The sequence below is a fragment of the Trichoderma evansii genome (assembly GCF_050947405.1).
Source record: "Trichoderma evansii strain SZMC 28006 chromosome Unknown GGI43scaffold_15, whole genome shotgun sequence".
In the NCBI taxonomy this organism is placed as follows: domain Eukaryota; kingdom Fungi; phylum Ascomycota; class Sordariomycetes; order Hypocreales; family Hypocreaceae; genus Trichoderma; species Trichoderma evansii.
This window is the reverse complement of record NW_028145191.1, coordinates 735909-755760: the sequence shown is the minus strand read 5'-3', so window position 1 is coordinate 755760 and position 19852 is coordinate 735909. Positions and strand designations below refer to the sequence as shown.

Here is a 19852-nt window from a genome sequence, read left to right as displayed (position 1 = left end):
CATGTGTGGTGTCGGTACATGTTAATTGTTTCCAGCAGCACTGGTTTTCACAAGCAAAGGAACAATTTATCTCTTTTTTTTTTCTTTTGTTATTTATTTTTATCCTATCCTACTTAAATCAACGCTAGATATGTACATCGTATATACGTCATATTCATAGGTATTCACCCTTTTGAATACCGAAGACAGGCCAAATTGCACCGTAACTCATACAATTTATGATGCAACAAACTTGAAGCCCGCGCCGGAAGACTCCGTGGCGCCATTGTTGATGAGAGATCCATCGCTAGCCAGCGTGACCCACAAGCCGTTGCTGCCAGCCTTGATGGTGTACACACCGCTGGCCGCACCAATCTTCTGGCGGATCGTGAAAACCTCCCAAGTAGAAGCGGTGGCACGAGCAGCCTGAAGGGTGAAGTTGCCAGACTGGTCGGCCGTGACGTATTGGTTGTTGCTGGTGAGCTTGAGGGTACCAGCATTGGGCGTGTATGCGCTGATGAAGGTACCGGCATTGGCCTGAGATCCAGAGGCGACGAGGTTGGATGAAGCGGTAGAGGCAACAACCCACTGGCCTGAGGTGGCGGCCTGGATCTTGAAGTTGCCGTATGGGTTCTGGGGGAAGTTGCTGCCGCAGATGGGCTGGCCGCTGGGGTTGGGTCGAGTGCCGATGAAGAAGAGCTCGTTGGAGAAGGTGTTTCCAGAGCCTGTAGTTGCAGTGTGTTAGTCTATTTGTTCTGATGGTCAAGATAAAATAACAACTTACCCCAAGTGGTGAGGTTGGCGCTCCAAGCGGCAGCAGTTTGGGGGTTGGCGTTGGAGTAAGCAGCAATCAAAACGCATCGCCTAGGTAGATATCAGTACAACTGCGTGGTAAGCTACAACAAAATAGTAAAAACATACCAGTCATCAGAAATGGTTGGGTCCAGGATCTCGTTTTGAGCGTAGTTCCAGACGTTGTTAACCCACTGAGTGTCATACAAGACCTCGTTGATGGGCGTAATAGGAAGCATCTGAATGGCAGCAATCTCGCTCTTCTCAGCGCCCCAGAAAAGCCAAGCACCAGACTGCCAGTCCTCAACATTGCCCATTGTGACTAATGCTCGGACTTCGGCCTCGGGGTAGGGGTTGTTGGGATCGGTTGCGCTCTGCTGAGGGTACAAGTGCCAGTAGATCTGAGCACCCTGCTGTTCAGTAGCAACAAGCAGCTTGGCGTAGTTAACGTAGTCCTGAGAGAGAGCAACGGAAGCCCAGAGGAGAGCGCCGTAGTAGCCGTTTATGGCCTCGCCGGTGGATTCCTGATCACGGCTGCCAGCTCCGTTGGCAATACCAGAGGCCCAAGAGTGGCCTGCAAACCAGTCACGGCAGCGGGTGACGGGGAAGTAGGGGTCTTGAGGAGATGGGTTGATGATATCACTATATTTTGTTAGAAAGGGAAGATGTAAGTTGAGATGAATGAGTAAAAGACGCACCGAGCAAACCAGTTGATAAAGTCCTTGTGCTGAGCCAGCCACGTGGAGTCGTACTTGGCAATGACAGCAGCAATGGTCAAGAAATATCCATAGTGGAAGTGGTGATCGTTGTAGTATCCGTTACCAAAATCGATACCAGAGTTGGATGCACCAGCCTTGTCGACGACACCACCCCAAGAGGTTTCGTAGGCGGGGAAAGCTCCAGTAGTAGGGGCAAACCAGTAGTTGAAGGACGCTTTGAGGTAGTTGGTGACATTCGGGATGAGTTGGGATTGTCCGACAGCATCACTATAGCGGGATAAACGTTAGTCTAGTCCTTCAATTTCATTAAAGAACCATGGTTGGTAGTAATCTTACGCAATGAGAGCAAGGCGGGCTTGAGCAGCCAGGGTGCCTCCCCAGTAGTAGAATTCGTCGGGAATGGGCGCATTTGCCACGTTAAGCTGGCCAATCTCGTACTGGAGACCCTGGATAACGGCAGAGTTGCAAGAAGAGTCAAGCGCTCGCGGAGGGTTCCAGCTAATGCTGCTCAGGTTGTACAGCAGCTTCCACTGGTTGCCAAGAGTAGGATACATCCATCCCTATTTTTCATTGTCAGCTATTTTCCCATCTTTTCGGATTGTAGTCTTTTCTACTAAACCTTTGTGGTAAGATAACCCAGGGATGAAGTTGGAGGCGAGTTGGGGTTCTGCAGAGACACACGGTGGTGGGGCCAAGTCAACAGCAGGAGATTGGCGCCAGCTCCAACAGTGGCGTAGTTGAAGATGAGAGTGCCCTGGGTGTCGGTGAAGCTGTAGTCCAGGCCAACTCCCGTCGGGTAAACAGTGTAGTACTGGTCGAGAAGAGCCTTGTGGCTGGCCTGCACGAGTCTGACCACACGAAGGACGCCGGTGAAGGTGCCGCTGGCCTGGATTGTGCCAACAGAGGGGTTGGTGGCGGTGGCCTTGAGGGTGATGGAAGAGAGAGCATAGATGATGTAGGTTGTTCCGGTGGTGTCGACGACAGTGAATTCGGTGCCAGTAGCAGTGACTAAGTTGCTCTTTGTTAGTCAATTGACACGATAAAGATTCAAAAGGGCTACTCACCACTCTGTCCGTTAGCAATGGACTGTCCGTTGAAAGACGCAATACCGCCGTTTCGCGAGGTAAGCAATGGCGTGGCAGCATTGTACTGAAGGGTGATGTAAGGAGATCCAGGGATCAGAGGAGAAGTCATGGTAGCGCCTCCCTGGAAGTACTGGACCGTCACAGAGTGCGTATCAAAGGCCGTGGCCTTGTGGTTCGCAAAGGCACCGGAGTGCTCGACGAAACCGGCGCGCCAATCGTTCTGCGTTGGCTGCTTGATGGACGTGCCGTCCCATTGTCGGCTGTTGCTGACACCAAAGTTGATGCCCAAGCCGTCGAGCTGAGACTCATAGGGGAAAGGTCCCGAGGCGGTGGCATTTCCTGGAGTTGCAGCATATGAAGCCCACCATGAGTTGGTTGGGTACTGCAAAGGAGCAATAAGTTAGATCTCGAAACATGTCTTTCCATTAACCATTGAATTCTCATTCTTACCGGAGGGTTGATTCCAGCAAAGAATGAAGCTACAGGAGCTCCATCGGATGCAGTCTGGACGGTGCCGCCAGAGATACCCGAAGGGTTGCTAGTCGCGATGGGACCAAAGAGACCGCGTCCCGCAAAAATGTTGAGCTTTTCGCTGCTCGGCAGAGCTGCGACGCCAATCGCAGACGCGACGACGAGGTTGAGAAGAGAGCCTAGCATCTTGGGAAGAAAGACTAGGGAAGACCGCTTTGCTTGGCCACACCTGGAGATTTCGCCAAGGAGAAACGAGGGCAGACAGGCCTCTTATATTAGCTCGTTTGCGAGAGACTCATTGCATGACTCGACTATGTCATTTCTATTTCGGCAATGGAGCTCTCCCTCCATCTTAGCGGAATCTCGCTCCGATCTAGGTCCAACCCCGGCGGTAATTGGATGCTGCGCATGCTGCACTCTCTTGACTTTCTCGGCGGTACTCGACATCGTGATATGCGGCCGGGTCTGGTCATCCGAAGGGTAGAAGCAGGGAGGGATTATACGGTTCCCAGTAATCCAACCTAAGCCTCACTCTACCTGGCATGCTCCGTAACGGTAGTTAGCTCTACGCAAAACAAAACGTGCCCAGGGCCAGGCATGGGTTGGCAAAGCCGGCTATGCGCTCCCATTGGCATTATCCACTTCGCCGATGATTCCGATCAATCTCAAGGTTTCTGTCTTTTGTGACGGGGGTCGACGCAAGGTCTAAAGCATATTTACATCGGACCGAACGTGAAAGACGTCAAATTTGTTGAATCACTCGCAACCTCTTTTGCCCAAGGAGGAGTGTAAAGGCGGTGGAGATGATTCCATCAATTGCTGTTCGCCGAAGCGCTTCATCCTGGTGGGAGGTAAGCTGGCATGATGTTCATTTTATCTCTGGTCATCTTCAGCATGTTCTCCTCATGCCGTGCTCCTTTCTGTTACTGATTACAAGTTTCCTGATCCTTGTGGACTTCCTCTAACCCCCGAGGTGATCCGCTGCGGAAGAAGCGTGGGGTTAACAGCGGCCTATTTCTTCCACGCTGTCTTACTGTATAAGCATGAGGGTAATTACATTCAAAACCTCTCCTCTCAACCGCGCGGGCACTATGGGCCCATCTAGTGCCCTGAGTTAACTGAGATTAAAAAGTAAACTTATGACTATAAGCACTTAGCGCTCCTTTCAAAGGCTACTAAACAAGCTGCGGTGCTCAATCCCGCGGCCAAGCAGCCAAGAAATTATCCAATTGCCTAATTGGGCAACCTCCCGGCACGGGATGGTGGGCCTGGCGCTGGGGAGAGACATGGGGAGAGACATGGGGTGGCAGCTTGGGATCTCCCTCTGCTCTTAGGGCTCAACTGCGCTGTAACCGTCTGACGGGAGTTCTATTTTAACATCTACAACTATGCTGAAACATTGTATAATACGAGGAAATAGGAAAGCTATTTGTTTATACAAGTTGCTCTGCTTTCGGTATGTTTTGAGTGTTGAATGAGAGTGAGCAGAGTAGAATAAGTAATCAGCCAAATGGCGAATGGCGAATGGTCACCCCTCGGAGTTTATTGTTAAACAAGGATAAGGAGCAAAGAGTCAAAAAACAAGCATGCGTGACTGTTTCTGTCTTCCCCACAATCGGCCGCTTCTCATGGCCTTGTCAGTGCGGAGATGGAGGATGGCAGCAGACAACCAGCAGTCGCGCATTTCGGCTCCGCATCTCCCCGCATTCATTCATACCCGGAAAGTCGGAATGTTGAGCATGACAGGCTTGGGCCGGAAAGTTGTAGGAGGTGAGGGCCAATAGGGTACAATGAGGTGGCTTGACTTATGTATAGCGGCGGCCGTCATTGTCTGAGCATACTATACTGTGTGCTATTGTACTGCATGAGATGTCTCTAACAGAGAGCAAATGTAGTTGCCGAATAAGGAATATACATGGACACGCCAAAAACACGCGATAGAGGGGCCTGTTTCAGCAAAGAAATTACAGTCTCCTGCAAAGTCAACTCACCTTTGAGGTCCCTATTCCCAACCATTTGAGGCTCTGTATCTGTATACCATCCGTACATCCCCATTCAACCTTAATGGCCGGGGAATCGCGGCATTTACTGACTATTTGCGCCCAAGTTTGCCGTATAAAAGACAAAGACTGCGAGTAGTTTCGGCCGTGCGAGTAATGCCGCGACGCTAACAGTTTGCATCATATTGGGGCAGGGATACTGTTCGGTACTAGCAGCGGATGAAGTGCGTACCCCATATCTTGTGACACTTTGTCTCCCCACAAGCTGGCGGGGACCAAAAGCCCGCCAATAAGAGATGAGGCATGGGTGGTACTGCTCTCCTTTAACAAGCGGCAGTCTCCCCCAAAGAAGAAAAAAAATCCTTCAGTAATCATTACTGGCTAGCTAGTCAAGACCAGTAAGGACCGATGTTGCCTTGATCTTTAAGACTTTGACTTGAAGACGGATAGACGGCAAGCATCTCATCACGTCGCAGACGATACAACATTCGTTGTGGCGCCGTGTTATTGGCAGAGAGTCGCTGTGACCAGTTATGTTCCTGAAAATCGTGGAAAATCTTGCCGGCATTGAGTTAGCAGAAAAGTCTGGAGCTGATGCGCGGGGCCCGGCCCCAGACTGGTATATTGAAAGGGCCGAATGGTATGGAGATGGGATGCTGGCATACGGGCCTACTTGAAAGTAAAGAGAGACGGTTTAGTCTTGGAAGAAGCTTGATGGCTTATTAACCACGTGCTTGAAGGAGGTATGAGGGTATCTTGAAAGCGTGGTTAATTCTTCTTTGGTCTTGTTGATTGTGCGATTAAAGCCGACTCTGCTCACGGAATTAAATGACAAAATGAAACAACCCGACAGCTGGAGATGATTGGTGCAAAGCAGAATTGGTACTGACCATGATCAAGAATCGTCTGCCTGCTGATGATGGTAGCAGGGCGGGGAGAATCATTATTCATCCCCGAGTTTTTCTCCATTCGATGCAAGTTGTAAATGAGGTTATACTCACGAGATGTGACGGCATAGCACCTCCAGCAGCAGATGCGTATGTCGCACGCAATCTCACAACCATTATACCAATGCAGTATCGTAATCCGCGATGAGTAAATATTTGCTATTTATAAACTGTATTATGCGATATATTGTCATAGGGATGAGAAATTGTTCACTTGTATATGGGCTTTGCATGCTTACCACCGATTCTCAACACTTCCTTGATCGGGTTGTAAGCACATAGCAATATGATGTCCTCTCATTTTTTTGAAGTTTTTTCTTTCTTTCTCGTTTGCCATTCTTCTCTGTAGAGCTCTGCGGGTGAGTATTCGCCGTAGATATGAGCTCTGATGCCATCCGAGGGCTCTTTGCGATGCCTCAATAGCTGGTGTCCAATAGTTGAAGATCAATAGCAGTTGGAGATTAATAATTGATGGGAATGGAGAATAGAGTCTCTATTGGTATCGTGTGGCATCAGCCTCATGCTATACGCATTGGTGATGGAACGACTACGCAGCTTAGCTTGCGAGAGAAGGGCTTGAAGAATGAAGGAGCACTGAGCGGTAATACACCCTAATCTAGGTATGATAAGAAACACAGAAATACTCCATAGGCATTATTATTAAGAATCTTGATCGGATCAAAGCTTATATCGACCACTTGCTAGCCGTTTAGGGCGTTTCGCAGGCCACACATTAAGATGGCATTAGGTAAGATCGACGTATGCAGGAACTTTTCTTGGCAGTAGCTGTCAATCATGTACGACTAGCCAGGCACCAAACAAGTTGCTTGTTGACAAGAATTGTTTGTCAGCTAAGCTCTCAAAAAAGTGAAAAAAAAAGGGATGCCGCGCAGTCGTGTGGTTTGGCTGAGGGTTATATTTCGGAGCACACAACTGCTGGCCGAAGAAATCGCCACTCTGGCACAATAGAACGATTGAAGACAAGGCTGACGAAGTGATAAGGCTATGGCGCCATACTAAGGTTTACCAAGATAAAGATGGATCTGCGCTACATGAGTCGTCCTAGATCTAACGAGCCAGGCGCTAAAGATCTATGAAGTCAGTATGTACAGTATATTGAGAGAAATCAAGCTTTTGACAATATGAATACCTTGTAAAAAATCTTCCAAAGCCATCAATGCCGTCCAGCATCCTGGTAGCTGTCTCAAAGCAGCGAGAGCTAGTCTCAGTTCAATCACAACGTGGACGTGGATGAGACGATATGACAGGCCAGCAGGCCGCTACATCTGCTATATGACGTCTCCTCGATAACTATCGGGGGGTATATTAGGCTTAGAATGGGCGCAACTCGCGATGCTTGACCCGAGAAGCATAAGTCTGTGGGTTGGCGGCTGCTGCCGAGTTCCCGGGCTTGTGACGGCATGCAGATTTAGGAGGCCGGACTTGACTCGGGGAAGTGGTGGAGCCTGGCCGGAGAACGTCTTGGGGGAGATGCCGGAGGAACCGAAAGCCGTGCCGGCGACGGAATCGGAAGATTTGGAATAGCAAAATTGAGGCTTTACAGCGAGAAAATGAAGAGGAAGAGAAGAATAGGGGTCACTTGGTAAGAATAGTACTAGGTTTTTTTTTTTTTTTTTTTTTTTTTTCTCAATGGGGAGAGTGGTGATGCGGAAATAGAGGTTGAAGCTCTCGTGTTCAGTTACTTGGTAGCTAACGCCACCCACCGGAAACACTGTATGCATCATTCGCCATTTCTTCTATTCCGGAATAAGACTCCATTCATTCCCCAGGTTCCATACAGAAACTGGGTATTGACTCCATGATCGCACAGACCTACTCTTTATTTTTCTTATTGCCATCAGTTTTATCAATGCAGTTGTCTGCGTTTATGCCCGCCCGTGTGTAGCCGTTTGTCACGCTATAGAAAAAAAAAATGACGTAGCACGTACTTCGGCAGATGAGATGCCCCCAAGGCCAGGCTGTCGGCAAGCCCCTGTAACGCCTGGGTGTAAGCGGGAAATAAGGCCAAATGGAAGCCTCCTCATTCACGGAAGAAATATAGAACGATTGCTGTGGCGTTATCTGGGTCAACGAGAGGAGAGACCAGAGAAAAAATCAGTGATCCACCGATAAGGCTGCTGCTTGCTGCTGCAGAGCCGTTTTAGCGGGGTCTCTCAGCCAGCTCTGTGGAATTGGATCCGTGGCTTCGGAATCAGTAATCTGAATGTATGGATCAATCCTCGGCTGCGTCTGTGAAGCTTCTCCACGCTGCTGTATCTGAGTCGTTGATTCAGAGAGCTATAGTACTATGATTCCTCACTTTGATTCAGGCTTGGACGCCTCATCTACTAACTTTGATTCATGATTTCCCGTCAAATCGACTCTTGGCTAGCCCATCGTCTCACTACCTACATGCTATTAATGCGGCCAGCTCAGCTCGTACAAGCGCGTACCCGCAGCTGTGGAGAGATGACGGAGCCCCCTGACCAGCGGCTGGCCAATGTGCGAGGCTCACACGATGTCCTGCTGCTTTGTATCACCAGCCAAACACGTGCAAGCCTCTCCGAATGCCGGGAGGCTGAGCTAGACGCCGGACCCTACTTTTTGCGCCTTGCGTGTATTGTTCAGGACGAGGATGTGGTTTATGACGGAATTGACTGAGACACGCATGATGGTATATAGGAGATAGAGCACCTGTGAAGTAAATATTCTTAAAGATGCGGATAGTTGCAGCAACTTCAAGTTGTTTAAAGTCATTGCAAGACAGACAACTCAAGTCTCAGATCTCTACCAATATCAATTGGCTATAAACCTTTTACTTTCGTTTTTCCTTCTTACTTCCCCTACCTAACCAGAACTGCCAAGCTGCACTCACTAAAAAAATGCTATTGAGCTACATATCATGATACATACAAACATATCGGCAGTTGCATTCAGCTTCTAATATAAAAAAAAAAGTGTCAGCGCTTGTCGGATCATCGGCGTCGCTCAAACTCGGGTCGTCGGCTTCGGCTGCATTTTCGTGTCTCTTGTCGTCTTTTGTCCCCGGCAGGTATCTCGCGAGTCGTCAGTGCGCTGCTTTCAGTGGCCTGTAGCTGCAAATGGACGGCCTGGATCAGCAAGAGGGTACCTGCGTGTACCCACCAGTAACCGCGGCGCCAAAAGTTCCTCAACCGGTACGTGTAGCACCGCAGAGCTCCATCTTTTTTTACCTTCTTACTCATAGCAATCGTCTGCTCCTCTTTGCTTGCTTCAGCTCTTGACCCTCCGCAATTCGCCTGCGTCCAATCGTTAATTGATTTTTTTTGCTGACTGCTGCATTCTTGTCCGTATATTCAGCTCCTCTATAACTTTGAGCTTTACCCTTATTATAAGCCACTTGCGCTGCGGTCGTCTTTGTCCGCGGCTGCTACGCCGAGCCAACCCCAGTTTTTCCGAGAGGCCTCTATATCCGCAGCCTCAACCCCATCCAACCTCTACGCTGCGTCTCCCTACTTGCTCGTTGATACCCAGTCGCCACCGTCGCTGTGCTTCTCGCCCTCGCCCTCGTCCCTCTCCGGAGCGTCGTCAGTCGCCGTGATGGACCTCGACCCGCCGCCGCCACCGCCGGGGGCCGAGATGACGTCCTTTGGCCTCACCGGATCGTCGCTCCCGGAGCCTCAGCCGGGCGCTGCCAACGCTGCAGACGGTCCTGGATCCTTGTCGATCGACCGCCGTCCCAAGAAGTCATCGATGACATGTGCCGTCTGTCGTTTCCGCAAGGTTCGGTGTAACGGTGCGCGTCCGTGCTGTGGCAATTGCCAGCGCTTGGGGTTCCCCTGCTCCTACGATGATGCCGATGTCGACGCTTGGTCTCTTTCGCTGCCGCGACGACGTGTCAAGCAGGCCTGCTTGAGCTGCCACAGCCGCAAAGCGCGGTGCTCCGGCCATCTCCCCTCGTGTGAGCGGTGTCGAGTCCAGGGCATCGAGTGTGTCTACCGCCCCAGCAAGCGAGCCAAGCCTTCGTCAATTACCAAGAGCCCCAACAGCCCAGATCGGGAGTCAGACCGAGAAGGTGGTCAATCCCGCAGTCAAGGAGAGAATCGAGATAACGATGATGGACGCAACGAAAGCCCAGCCTTGACTGACCAGGCCAGCTCTGTCAGTCCCGGACCGGATAACACCGAGGGGTAAGCTCTATATGGCGACTTTCTTGTAAGAGCCATAGTTGCTAACATTTCAATCTTAGTCTTTCAATAGATGAAAGCTTCGACTCCATCGTTAACCGTGCCTTCGACCTCTTCTTCCGCTACGTTCACCACATGCCCATGTTCACCTTTTTACACCGGGCTTCTCTTATGGAGCAATACCAGGCCGGCAAAGTCGAAAGACCGCTTCTGCTGGCCATTGTCGGCATCACAACATGTCTGACCAACATGGGTCCTGGCATGCGCGAATATGGAAATCGCTGCATCGATAAAGCCGAGGCCCTTCTTCTCGCCGACTACAGCCGTCTCTCCATTGTCAAAATCCAGGCACTCGTCTTCGTCATCAAGCACCGCATCCTCTGTAACAAGTTCTCCAGCGCCTTTGTCCTTCATAGCTTTGCTTCTCGATACGCCACCGCGCTGCGTCTCAACTACGAGGCGCCACAACTTCGCTTCTTGGCGCAAGAATCTCGGAGACGCCTCATGTGGGCCATGTACTGTATCGATACCAGTGTTTGCGGCGGATATCCCGATTTTGTCCTCTGGAGGGCTGACCAAATCCATGTGAGCTTGCCATGCAACGAGCGCAACTTCGAATTCGACCTGCCGCAGCATACAGAAAAGCTCGTGCCGGACTCGCACCAACCACAAGCACCACTATCCGAGGATGTCGGAACCTTGGCTCTTCATGCGCGCATCTTATATATTCGCCAGAAGATTATCGAATTCACCAGAGTGGCTCAATATGACCGCGGCATGGAACCTGCCGAGCTGCAAGGCCGTATTCTTGCCTTGGATAAGGAGCTCAGTGATTTCGCCGCCAACCTACCAACATCTTTTCAGTTCTCCGAAAACTCCCTGCGCCTCCGCGCTTACTCCCCACGAATCTGCGTCTTTGTCATGATCCATGTTTGGTGGCGCCAGTGCTATTGTGACCTTTACCGCCTCGCCTTGGCAGATGTTAATGGCGGGCTGCCGCAGTCTATGCTTGAATCATTTGATCAAGTCTTTCTCGATCACTGCCACAGGCAATGCGTGGATCATGCCCTGGCCTTGACCAACATATTTTCGCTGATACAAAAGCTCGATGCCAAGCCGGTGGCTGATATTGACCTCGCCATGTGTGCGTACCAGTGCGCTCGCATGCTCATGTACCTCTTCCAGCTCGATCTCTTTAGTCGCTTTGGCATCACGGCAGAGACAGTCATGGAGCAGGCGCAGCTCTGTCTGCAGACTATCAAGGACTGCTGCGTTGGACCCGCGGTGGACTGCATCGTGGCAGACCTGGAGAGATTGATTAGCCAAGGAAGAGCCGGTACCATCCCAGGTAACACACAGACCATGCCTCAAAACGCTCAGTTTGCAGATGGATCGGACGTACTCAACGCTTCCACCTCGGCCGGCATGCAGCCATTCAGCTCTCCTTCAAATGCCGCCAACAGTACCGTCTCTCCCTTCACTCATCCTGTCATGACTGCTCCGTGGATGTCAGATAGCGGCTTTGCGTCAACCATCGACCAGCAAACTATGCCATCAGAGATGCATGCTGCTGATCTCAGCAAGGGTGGAACTTCTGAGCTATCTGCACCCCGATCAGAGTATGCGCAGTCGGATTTGAATAACGCCTATGACGGGGCTTTTGCAGGCCTTGGACTCGATGACGGATTTGATTATGCAATGGGGGTAGACATGAATCTCTGGGCTACCAATGGGGGTAGCTGGATGTCGTCCCAGGGATTCGGCAACAATACCTGGATGTGATGAAAAAAGGAAAACAAGGGAAAAAGAGGAGGAAAAATAGGATACAATGTATTTTGTGAATTACGGTGTATATACCAATGCTGCTACTCGGAAGTGGCACATCACGCGTGTATATATAGATACCTTTTGCGTGTGTGCCATGGGGGTTTTGGAGAGCAGAGCGAATGAAATAGCGTGGGGGCAGGATGGCGCAATGACAGGGACTGCGCCAGTAGGAAATGATAATGACAACGCTAATGAAAATGAAAATGAATGATACTACAAATGCAATGAATGGGCCTCTTTTCACGCGAAATTTATAATAAGTGTAAACCTGTGCTGATATTAAGCTGTAGTTAGCCGAGAAGAGTTTCAACATAGGAATCCTTGGTTGCACCATTCGCAACAGCTGTCGAGAAACTCATTGTAAGTATCGGTAGCCGCAGGAGCTGCAAGAGCTAAAGGGAGGAGAGAAGAAACTATAGAGAACTTCAGCTTGAAATTAGTTATTGATGCGCGGTTGAGATGTGGTTAAAATCTTGGATATGGGTGCTACATAGAGAGAGGAGATGGGCGTTCTTCATAGAAATTAATAGAGAATTATATTCCAACTAACAAATAAAACGTGTCTCCAATACTTCAAGCAACTGCGTGAACTAAGAGCATTTCAACTGGCAGCATGTAGATGTTTGCTTTTAGCTTCAGGTTTAAAGTTGCCATTCTCCTCTAGATTATTATGTGCCCAGTTTAGCTGCCAACGGATTGCGCTGATCTGAGAGCAGTTTCAGCAAACAATAGCGCTCCAGCTGTCTTTTAGCGCGCTCATTCCAGTGGAGCGACGGGGTCTAGGCTCGGCTCTAAGCGAGCTGCCATCACCAAACCGGCCTAGCCTCGAGAGTCGCTTGATCTGCATCTTAATCTACTCGAATCTGCCTCGCTGCCTTCGACCTTTAATTGCTAGTTTAGGGCCACGCCAGCAGGTCACGCAAGCAATGCACACAATCGACGGGACAGCTCCCTCTATTGGCTGCGTATTAGACTACCGACGGCCTCGCGATGGTTCATTGGACGGTTCCAGGATCCTAGGCCGGACTGGCTGCTAGGCGTCGCCCCAAACCTCAGCCGCACAGCCGCCCGAATCCTGCTATTGGCAGGGGTCTACGATTCTTTGTGTCGTCTGATTTGACAATGTAGGGCGTGTTGCGGCATAGATAAGTTGTGGACGGTAACACAAAAAAAAAAGACACGAAATTATCTTTTCATTGCTCAGTTTTTGCTCTTCGGCCACGGCTATGGCAACTGAACAATGCGCTTATTGGACACCAAAACACTAGAGTTGGTCGACATCGCCGGCGACAATACCCCTCCTTATGCCATCCTATCGCATACTTGGGGCGATGAAGAGGTTACGATTCAACAGCTGCGGCGACTGGGAGGACATGCCCAGCTCGCATCATCGTCTGCTAAACCGTTAGATAAGAAAAGGAGGACCATTCTCTCAAAAAAGGGCTACATCAAAATCGCAGGTGCTGCTCGGCTGGCTGTTAGCCGAGGACTCAACTACCTATGGATCGACACCTGCTGCATCGACAAGACCAGCAGCGCTGAGCTGTCCGAGGCGATCAACTCCATGTATCTGTGGTACGAGCAATCTGCCGAATGTTATGCGTACCTGTCCGATGTCGAGCCGGAGACTGCCCAAGATGCCAGTGCGGTCGATGAGAGTCTCCGCAATAGTCGGTGGTTCACAAGGGGATGGACGCTTCAGGAGCTCGTTGCGCCAAAACTCGTTCTCTTCTACGCCAGTGACTGGAGCCACCTTGGAAACAAACACACTCCCCCTGAGTTTACAAAAGTGATAAGCGAAATCACCAGCATTGACAAGGAAGTGCTGGACGGCACGATTGACCCCCTTCAGCTGAGCGTGTCTGCTCGGATGGCCTGGGCATCTCATAGGAATACTACTCGACTTGAGGATACCGCATACTGTTTGATGGGTTTGTTCCAAGTCAACATGCCGCTTTTATACGGCGAAGGAAAGCGTGCTTTTACAAGACTTCAAGAGGAAATTATCCAACGAACCGACGACCAGTCGATTTTTGCATGGAACTCATTTGATGATGAAGAGGAAGATCCAGACGCTCTTTTTGGCTTGCTCGCACAGTCTCCTGCCCAATTTAAGGATGCTGGCGCCTTGCAAGTCCTGCCGCCTTTGCCTGTCTATGCAAGTGCCCCATCCGGCATGACGAACCAAGGCCTCCGTGTTCAGCTCTATCTCCTCCCACGTACATTCACAGACGAAACTGTCATGGAAGAGGACTATTTCGCAATCCTAGACTGCGTTAAGCGCGTTCGCGATGTCTACTTGTGTCCCACTCTCCACCTACGGCGGCTTTCCGAGGACCAGTATGGAAGGCTGCAGCCAAAGGCGAAGCACTTCAAGCCACCTGTGTCCTCTTCATTCCAGCGAGAAGAGGGTTATCGTTCGGTGTACATAAGACAGCAGCCAGTCTACTATCATCTTCCGCAGTTCAGACTCTCGCCTCTCAATGTCGAATCAGGGCTTCCCTCTGATGGTGTTCAATATCGACTACTCGACAAGTACCCCGCACACAATTGGAATTCTGCTACCATGACCCTCAGCGTCCAATACTCCCGCAAATTACAAGCCATGGGAGTCTTTAGATTCCAGAGCATTGACAAGTCTGATGATAAAGTAGACGTGGTCGTGGGTTTGCGACGCTTGAAGACGATGGAATGGGAAGGGTGGTGCTTCCAATTGGCATATCGCAACGAGGCCCTCGAGCACACTTTTCAGGAGGTCAATAAAAGAATTGAAAAAATTACCCACAAGTCAAACAATAGCGAAATCACCTCGGCAACTCTCCGTGATTCGCTTGGAGATGACTCGACGTTGGCGAGCAGCGCATCAGTCGAGGGCATACAGCTTCAAGGACGACTCTACATCTCCATTTTGGTGACACTGACAGCGGAGATTCTAACAGTTGAGAAAGAAATATTTCAAATATCAACAAAACCTATAAAATTATCCAGATCCAATCAGATGCTAAAATCCACATCTCCCAACTCGGGGGCGAGAGCAATGACTGAGGTATGCTGCTGGTCTTCTAGCTCTCAATTTGGGCTTGATCCCAAGTCTCCTTTGGCATGGATGGTGCAGCCTGTTCGAGCGACTTCTCTATTAGGAGAGGGGACTTTTATGAAGCCTCTCTACGATTTCACGTCATTACTTCAACAAAAACGATCGGGCAGTGGGAGCGTCATCGAACAGCTAGCTGAGGCTTTGTTTATTGGTGACGCAGACCGAGCTGAGACACTTATTGCTACAAAGGCCCCTAATATCAATTCGCGAACCACTGATGAGTATGGTTTTGCACTGCTTCACTGGGCCGTTGCGGGCGGCTCTATTAACTGCATCAAGTTGCTCCAAAAGCATGGAGCTAAACGCAAGATTGTGACAGAGAGAGGCTTGTCAGCTATTCATATTGCCGCGCTTTGTAATAATAATGTCTGGGGAGCTCTGGTCCATCTTAATGATGAAAGAGAGGTCTCATGGCTTGCAGACGAGAGGACAAGGCACTTTTCCGAGACGCCCCTGCATCTGGCTGCAGCATCCACTCCTGATACCGAGCTTGGAGCGCAGTTTTTTAAGGAATTGTTGGATTGGAGCTGGGAACATACTGGATCGGGTCCTCGAAATGCTTTTGATGAGACTCCGCTGCATCGAGCCGCTGCTGGGAACAACTCCAATGCCATTGAGGCTCTAGTCGCTCGCAGCTATTACAGTTTCAACATCGAAACTGGAGATCAATACGGCCGGACTTCCCTCTGGCACGCGGCTGCCGCAGGTGCCTGCAACGCTATTGAATCCCTGATCCGCTTGGGGGCATCTGTCAACCTGACGGATGATCTGGGGAGGAGCCCTTTGCATGCAGCCTGTAGAGGTGGACACGACGATGCCGTCAAGTTGCTTCGTCAACACGGTGCAAAGGCAGATATCGAGACCAATTTCCTAAACTTATTGCCGATGGATCTTGCGGCCATGTTTGGATACATTGACTGCTTGAAGCTCTTGCTCGACCCGTCGTGGCGAGTGGTTTCTCAGGCCAATCTGGATAGGGCGGTCCAAATAGCGGCCTCGTTCGGACAGCAGGCATGCGCGGAACGTCTTTGCCAGTATGGTGCTAACCCGTATGTGGCCTTTGAGTACTACCTACGACCAAATGATGGCTATGCTATTGTGGTTGAGAAAGAAGCCGACGCTTATACCGCCGCGGTTTTGGAGCATCAGTTGCATATTGTCAGCTATTTCGACACTTCCGAAACACTAAAATCTCTGCGAGAGCGCGTATACCACCCTATCGAAGGACAGCTTGACATGGAAAATACAAGATCATCTTTCTCTGCTCCTGTCAACGTGCCTCCGCCCAAGACAGAATCGGAACCAGTTTATATACTAGATCCCGGGCGGCAGTATTATCCTATTTCTGAGCCTTATTATGGCGCTCCAGTATATGAGAATACCCCTCCCTCCGATACAACGTCTCGTTATAGCAACAATCCTTATTATCGCGTCGCACCAAACATAGACACACCCTCATATGGCAGCCAACCGATTTCTACTTCGCCTTACGCACCTCAGCAAAGGCCGCAGACATATGAGCGTCTCGGTCGACACCAGTCTGCCAATCTACCGGCTCGTGCGAGCCCTTATTCTTACGCGGGGATATCCCAGTCTGAGCGGTTGCAAGAACTGGTGAATCCATACGACAATTACAGATACCAGAGCCCTCCAAGCCAAGAACGTCCAACTACCTTGACATTCACTCGAGCTCCTCTTTAAGGTCTCATCGTTGTTAGAAATGCGTCAGCTCCGTCACAAAGTGCTGGAGAAACGACGAGAGCGATGGACATTCCCAGGAAATGATTGAAGGCGACGCTTATTCGCTATGGTATTGCTATTTTATAACCGATAATGTTTTTTTCCAGATAAGTTATTGAGATTATGAAGTAAACGACGCAAACTGGAAATGTCTTTCTTCATACTGTTAGAGTAGCCAATGTCTTTATACCCTCATCTGCACCAAAGTATTTTTCCTTGCTTCATAAAGTGCGCAACAACACGACACGTTGCACAAGGATGTGATTTTAGATCCTACAGCCACGTGGTTTAAAAATGGGTGGTGGGAGATGTACCCTGTTGCTGCCTGAACCTACAACACAACCAGCAACGTCCGCGTAATCTCAGTTCTGCATACTCTCAATGACTTCTCTAGGCAACCCATTTCATATAAAGGGAAAAGATGCCAGCAATCAAGCATTACATTTCATTAGTTGTCGTTGTATTAGCCATTGCTCACAGCACAATGGGATTGGAAAGAAGTCCAATTTACAGAGATTATCCAGTACCCGATGCTAAGATAGTTTCTTCTTTCACAAGCATCTCGAGCATCATGGACTTTGGCGAATTACGTACCTCTCGCGAGTATGTTGATGATTCTGACGATATATGTACCTTCGGCCACGAGTATCCTTCTGACGATTTTTTGGAACGAGTTTATCTCCAGAATGATATATACTACGGTAAAAGTACAAAATCTAAGGAGGCAATAAACGATATGCATAGAGCTGCGAAATCACAGCTCTTTGACGCCTTGAATAACCCAGCCGAGGTTCAGCGCCTAATTACCGAGGGTGCCGATGTCAATTATGAAGATTTCCTCGGAGCAACCCCTCTGCACTGGGTATTCTCACGAGAAAACCCAAATCTTGAGTCTGCGGAAGTAATTCATCAGAATGGAGGCAACATCAACAGCCAGGATTACCAAGGCAATACGCCTCTCGAATATGCCGTTCGCCACGCAAAGTCAGTGGCAGGGGTAAAATGGCTTCTAGCCAACGGTGCAGATCCAAACGTCAAAACGAAACAGAATCTCTTGTTATATGCCTCGTCTCAAAACAAAACAGCTATGCTTCGGATGCTGTTGGAAGCTGGGGCAGATCCAAATACGCCACGACACTTTCCGCCGCTCTTCTCCGCCTTGGGACTGGGAACACTTGTTAACGAGACGGTAGATCTGCTTCTCGAACATGGGGCCAATCCTGTTGCTCAGACAAATGGGATTATGACGCCTTTGGCCTATGCCGCTCGCCACGGCAATTCTTCTGGCCGCCTAAGCGCGATTCGAAAGGTATATAAAGAGGCGCAGCGTCGAGGCACTCCCTATACCGCAGAGCAGTTGAGCAAAGCTCTTTCCGAATATCGTGGCACCAGCTATCCCCGGGACTTTTTCGAACAGTTTCTGGAGTGGAACGTCGATGCGAATCAAAAAATAACTCGGCCAAACGGAGGCTTTACTCGGCCTTTGATTATTGCCTGTGGCGATGAAAACGTCGATGTAGACGCCATTCGATATCTCTTGCGCATGGGGGCAGATCCAACTTTGGCCGATCAGGATGGAGATACTCCGCTTCACGCAGCGATACACACAGGAGCACCAGATACGGTTCTGTTCTTGCTAGAGGTGCTTGATGCCCAGGTGATTGACCAAGTGAATAAGCACGGCCAGACAGCTTTGCATTTTGCCTGCGGGATTTTTCATCCAGATGCTTTTAATGTTTATCGGATGAAGAATTTCAACCAAGGGCTTGGATTCTCCCCCTCAGGTGGTTATGGGGGGCCAGAAGACTTGCCTGAAGAATTGTTCGAAGATTTAATGATACGTGAGTTTAAAGGCTGGGGTATGAGCCAATACATGTTCGACGACCAGCCTATCAGCCACCGCAGAGAAATACAAAACGCACGCCGCGCAAATCTTACCCAGGCTCTGCTCAGCAAAGGAGCATCTCCATACGCGCAGGACTCTGTCAAAGGCGCCACGCCACTTCACTACGCGTGCAGACTTGGAGTCCCTGAGGTCGTGACTGTTCTCCTAGAGGGCTGTTCCGGTAAATGTCTCGAATCAAAGGACAATCAGGGCCAGACGCCGCTGCATTGGGCGGCCAAATGGGGCAAAGACGGCGCCCGGGCGATTATGGAGTGGTCTCAGACAGAACAAGTTATATTGGACGATGAAGGACCGTACTACGGGCGTGATCTCCCTAGCATGGTGGACGATCATGGCCGCCTACCACTTCATCTTGCAGCAAGGGAAGGTCGCGACGCTGCGTTGGAGGTTTTGCTAGAGTATACTCCCGTTACGCTTTTGGAAGCTGAAGACTTGGACGGCCGCACGCCTTCGTGGTATGCCGGATACTGGCACACCGAGGACGATTTTCATGGGTGTGAAATATATAGATCCGATAACTGTTGGGAGAAGCTTCAACGGAAGATTGAGAGTACGCGTGGTATTGGTCATCGTCACTACTATGCCTTTGCTGCTGTGGTCTCTTTGCTGGCTTTGGTGGTCATCTTTCGGTCTGCTATTGCTGGTGCCGCAGTTGCTGTTGTTGCTTGGGGCCGTGGCCTCTATGTGAAGTCGTGGCGAGGCGGCGAAATTGGCTGGCAAGGCGCGATGGTTGCGTGGCGGTATGCCAAAGTAGGTGCCGTAGCTGGATGGCTGTCCATGCGAGAGGAATATAATAAGAGCCATGGTCAGTAGCTATTTATACAAGTATTCAGCATAGTCCCATGAATGTAATAGTCTTTGTACACATATATGTTTACATATATTTATTGATACATGTATTGCCCCGGGCATCATCTGCCCAAGTGCTATAATCTGATCTGTCTGTAACTAAGTATACAACTAAATCTTCATTGCTTTAAAATAAAAGCTTTCCATCTCAAAATGATTCCATCATTAATGCTTGTAAAGGCTATGTATGCCAATATGCCATTTGCAAATGAGCAAAAAAAACAAACTTTTTTCTTTATCCCCAAAAAACGCCATAAAAAAATTCAAAGCCCAA

The 19852-nt window shown here is 49.8% G+C and overlaps 4 protein-coding genes across 4 annotated transcripts; 3 read left to right on the top strand and 1 right to left on the bottom strand.

The window, feature by feature from the left end:
- Positions 1-125: 125 nt before the first annotated feature.
- Positions 126-3600, bottom strand: GGI43DRAFT_98835 (glycoside hydrolase family 81 protein). Its single transcript, XM_083210643.1, has 8 exons — positions 3026-3600; positions 2555-2957; positions 2110-2498; positions 1827-2050; positions 1470-1757; positions 901-1413; positions 764-843; positions 126-704 (listed from the first exon to the last, which is right to left on the bottom strand). Exons 1-8 carry the CDS (start codon positions 3230-3232, stop codon positions 217-219), a joined length of 2592 nt encoding a protein of 863 aa, XP_083058987.1. The 5' UTR covers positions 3233-3600; the 3' UTR covers positions 126-216.
- A 5611-nt stretch (positions 3601-9211) lies between these two features.
- On the top strand, positions 9212-12211 carry GGI43DRAFT_409583 (transcription factor domain-containing protein). The gene is made up of 2 exons (XM_083206534.1): positions 9212-10162; positions 10222-12211. Exons 1-2 carry the CDS (start codon positions 9573-9575, stop codon positions 11939-11941), a joined length of 2310 nt encoding a protein of 769 aa, XP_083058986.1. The 5' UTR covers positions 9212-9572; the 3' UTR covers positions 11942-12211.
- Positions 12212-12857: 646 nt separating this feature from the next.
- On the top strand, positions 12858-17137 carry GGI43DRAFT_98752 (uncharacterized protein). The gene has a single exon (XM_083210641.1). It carries the CDS (start codon positions 13227-13229, stop codon positions 16782-16784), a length of 3558 nt encoding a protein of 1185 aa, XP_083058985.1. The 5' UTR covers positions 12858-13226; the 3' UTR covers positions 16785-17137.
- A 170-nt stretch (positions 17138-17307) lies between these two features.
- On the top strand, positions 17308-19542 carry GGI43DRAFT_424016 (ankyrin repeat domain-containing protein; the record flags this gene model as incomplete). Its single annotated transcript, XM_083208313.1, has 1 exon — positions 17308-19542. One exon carries the CDS (start codon positions 17308-17310, stop codon positions 19540-19542), a length of 2235 nt encoding a protein of 744 aa, XP_083058984.1.
- Between the last annotated feature and the right edge of the window lie 310 nt (positions 19543-19852).

Bases quoted from the DNA above. Each gene is read 5' to 3' on its own strand.
- GGI43DRAFT_98835 (XM_083210643.1), bottom strand. From the start codon at position 3,232: ATGCTAGGCTCTCTTCTCAACCTCGTCGTCGCGTCTGCGATTGGCGTC. The intron at 2,958-3,025 runs GTAAGAATGAGA...GCTCCTTTGCAG, and splicing joins TTGCTGGAATCAACCCTCCG to TACCCAACCAACTCATGGTG. The intron at 2,499-2,554 runs GTGAGTAGCCCT...AGAGCAACTTAG, and splicing joins CATTGCTAACGGACAGAGTG to TCACTGCTACTGGCACCGAA.
- GGI43DRAFT_98752 (XM_083210641.1), top strand. From the start codon at position 13,227: ATGCGCTTATTGGACACCAAAACACTAGAGTTGGTCGACATCGCCGGC.
- GGI43DRAFT_409583 (XM_083206534.1), top strand. From the start codon at position 9,573: ATGGACCTCGACCCGCCGCCGCCACCGCCGGGGGCCGAGATGACGTCC. The intron at 10,163-10,221 runs GTAAGCTCTATA...TTTCAATCTTAG, and splicing joins GGACCGGATAACACCGAGGG to TCTTTCAATAGATGAAAGCT.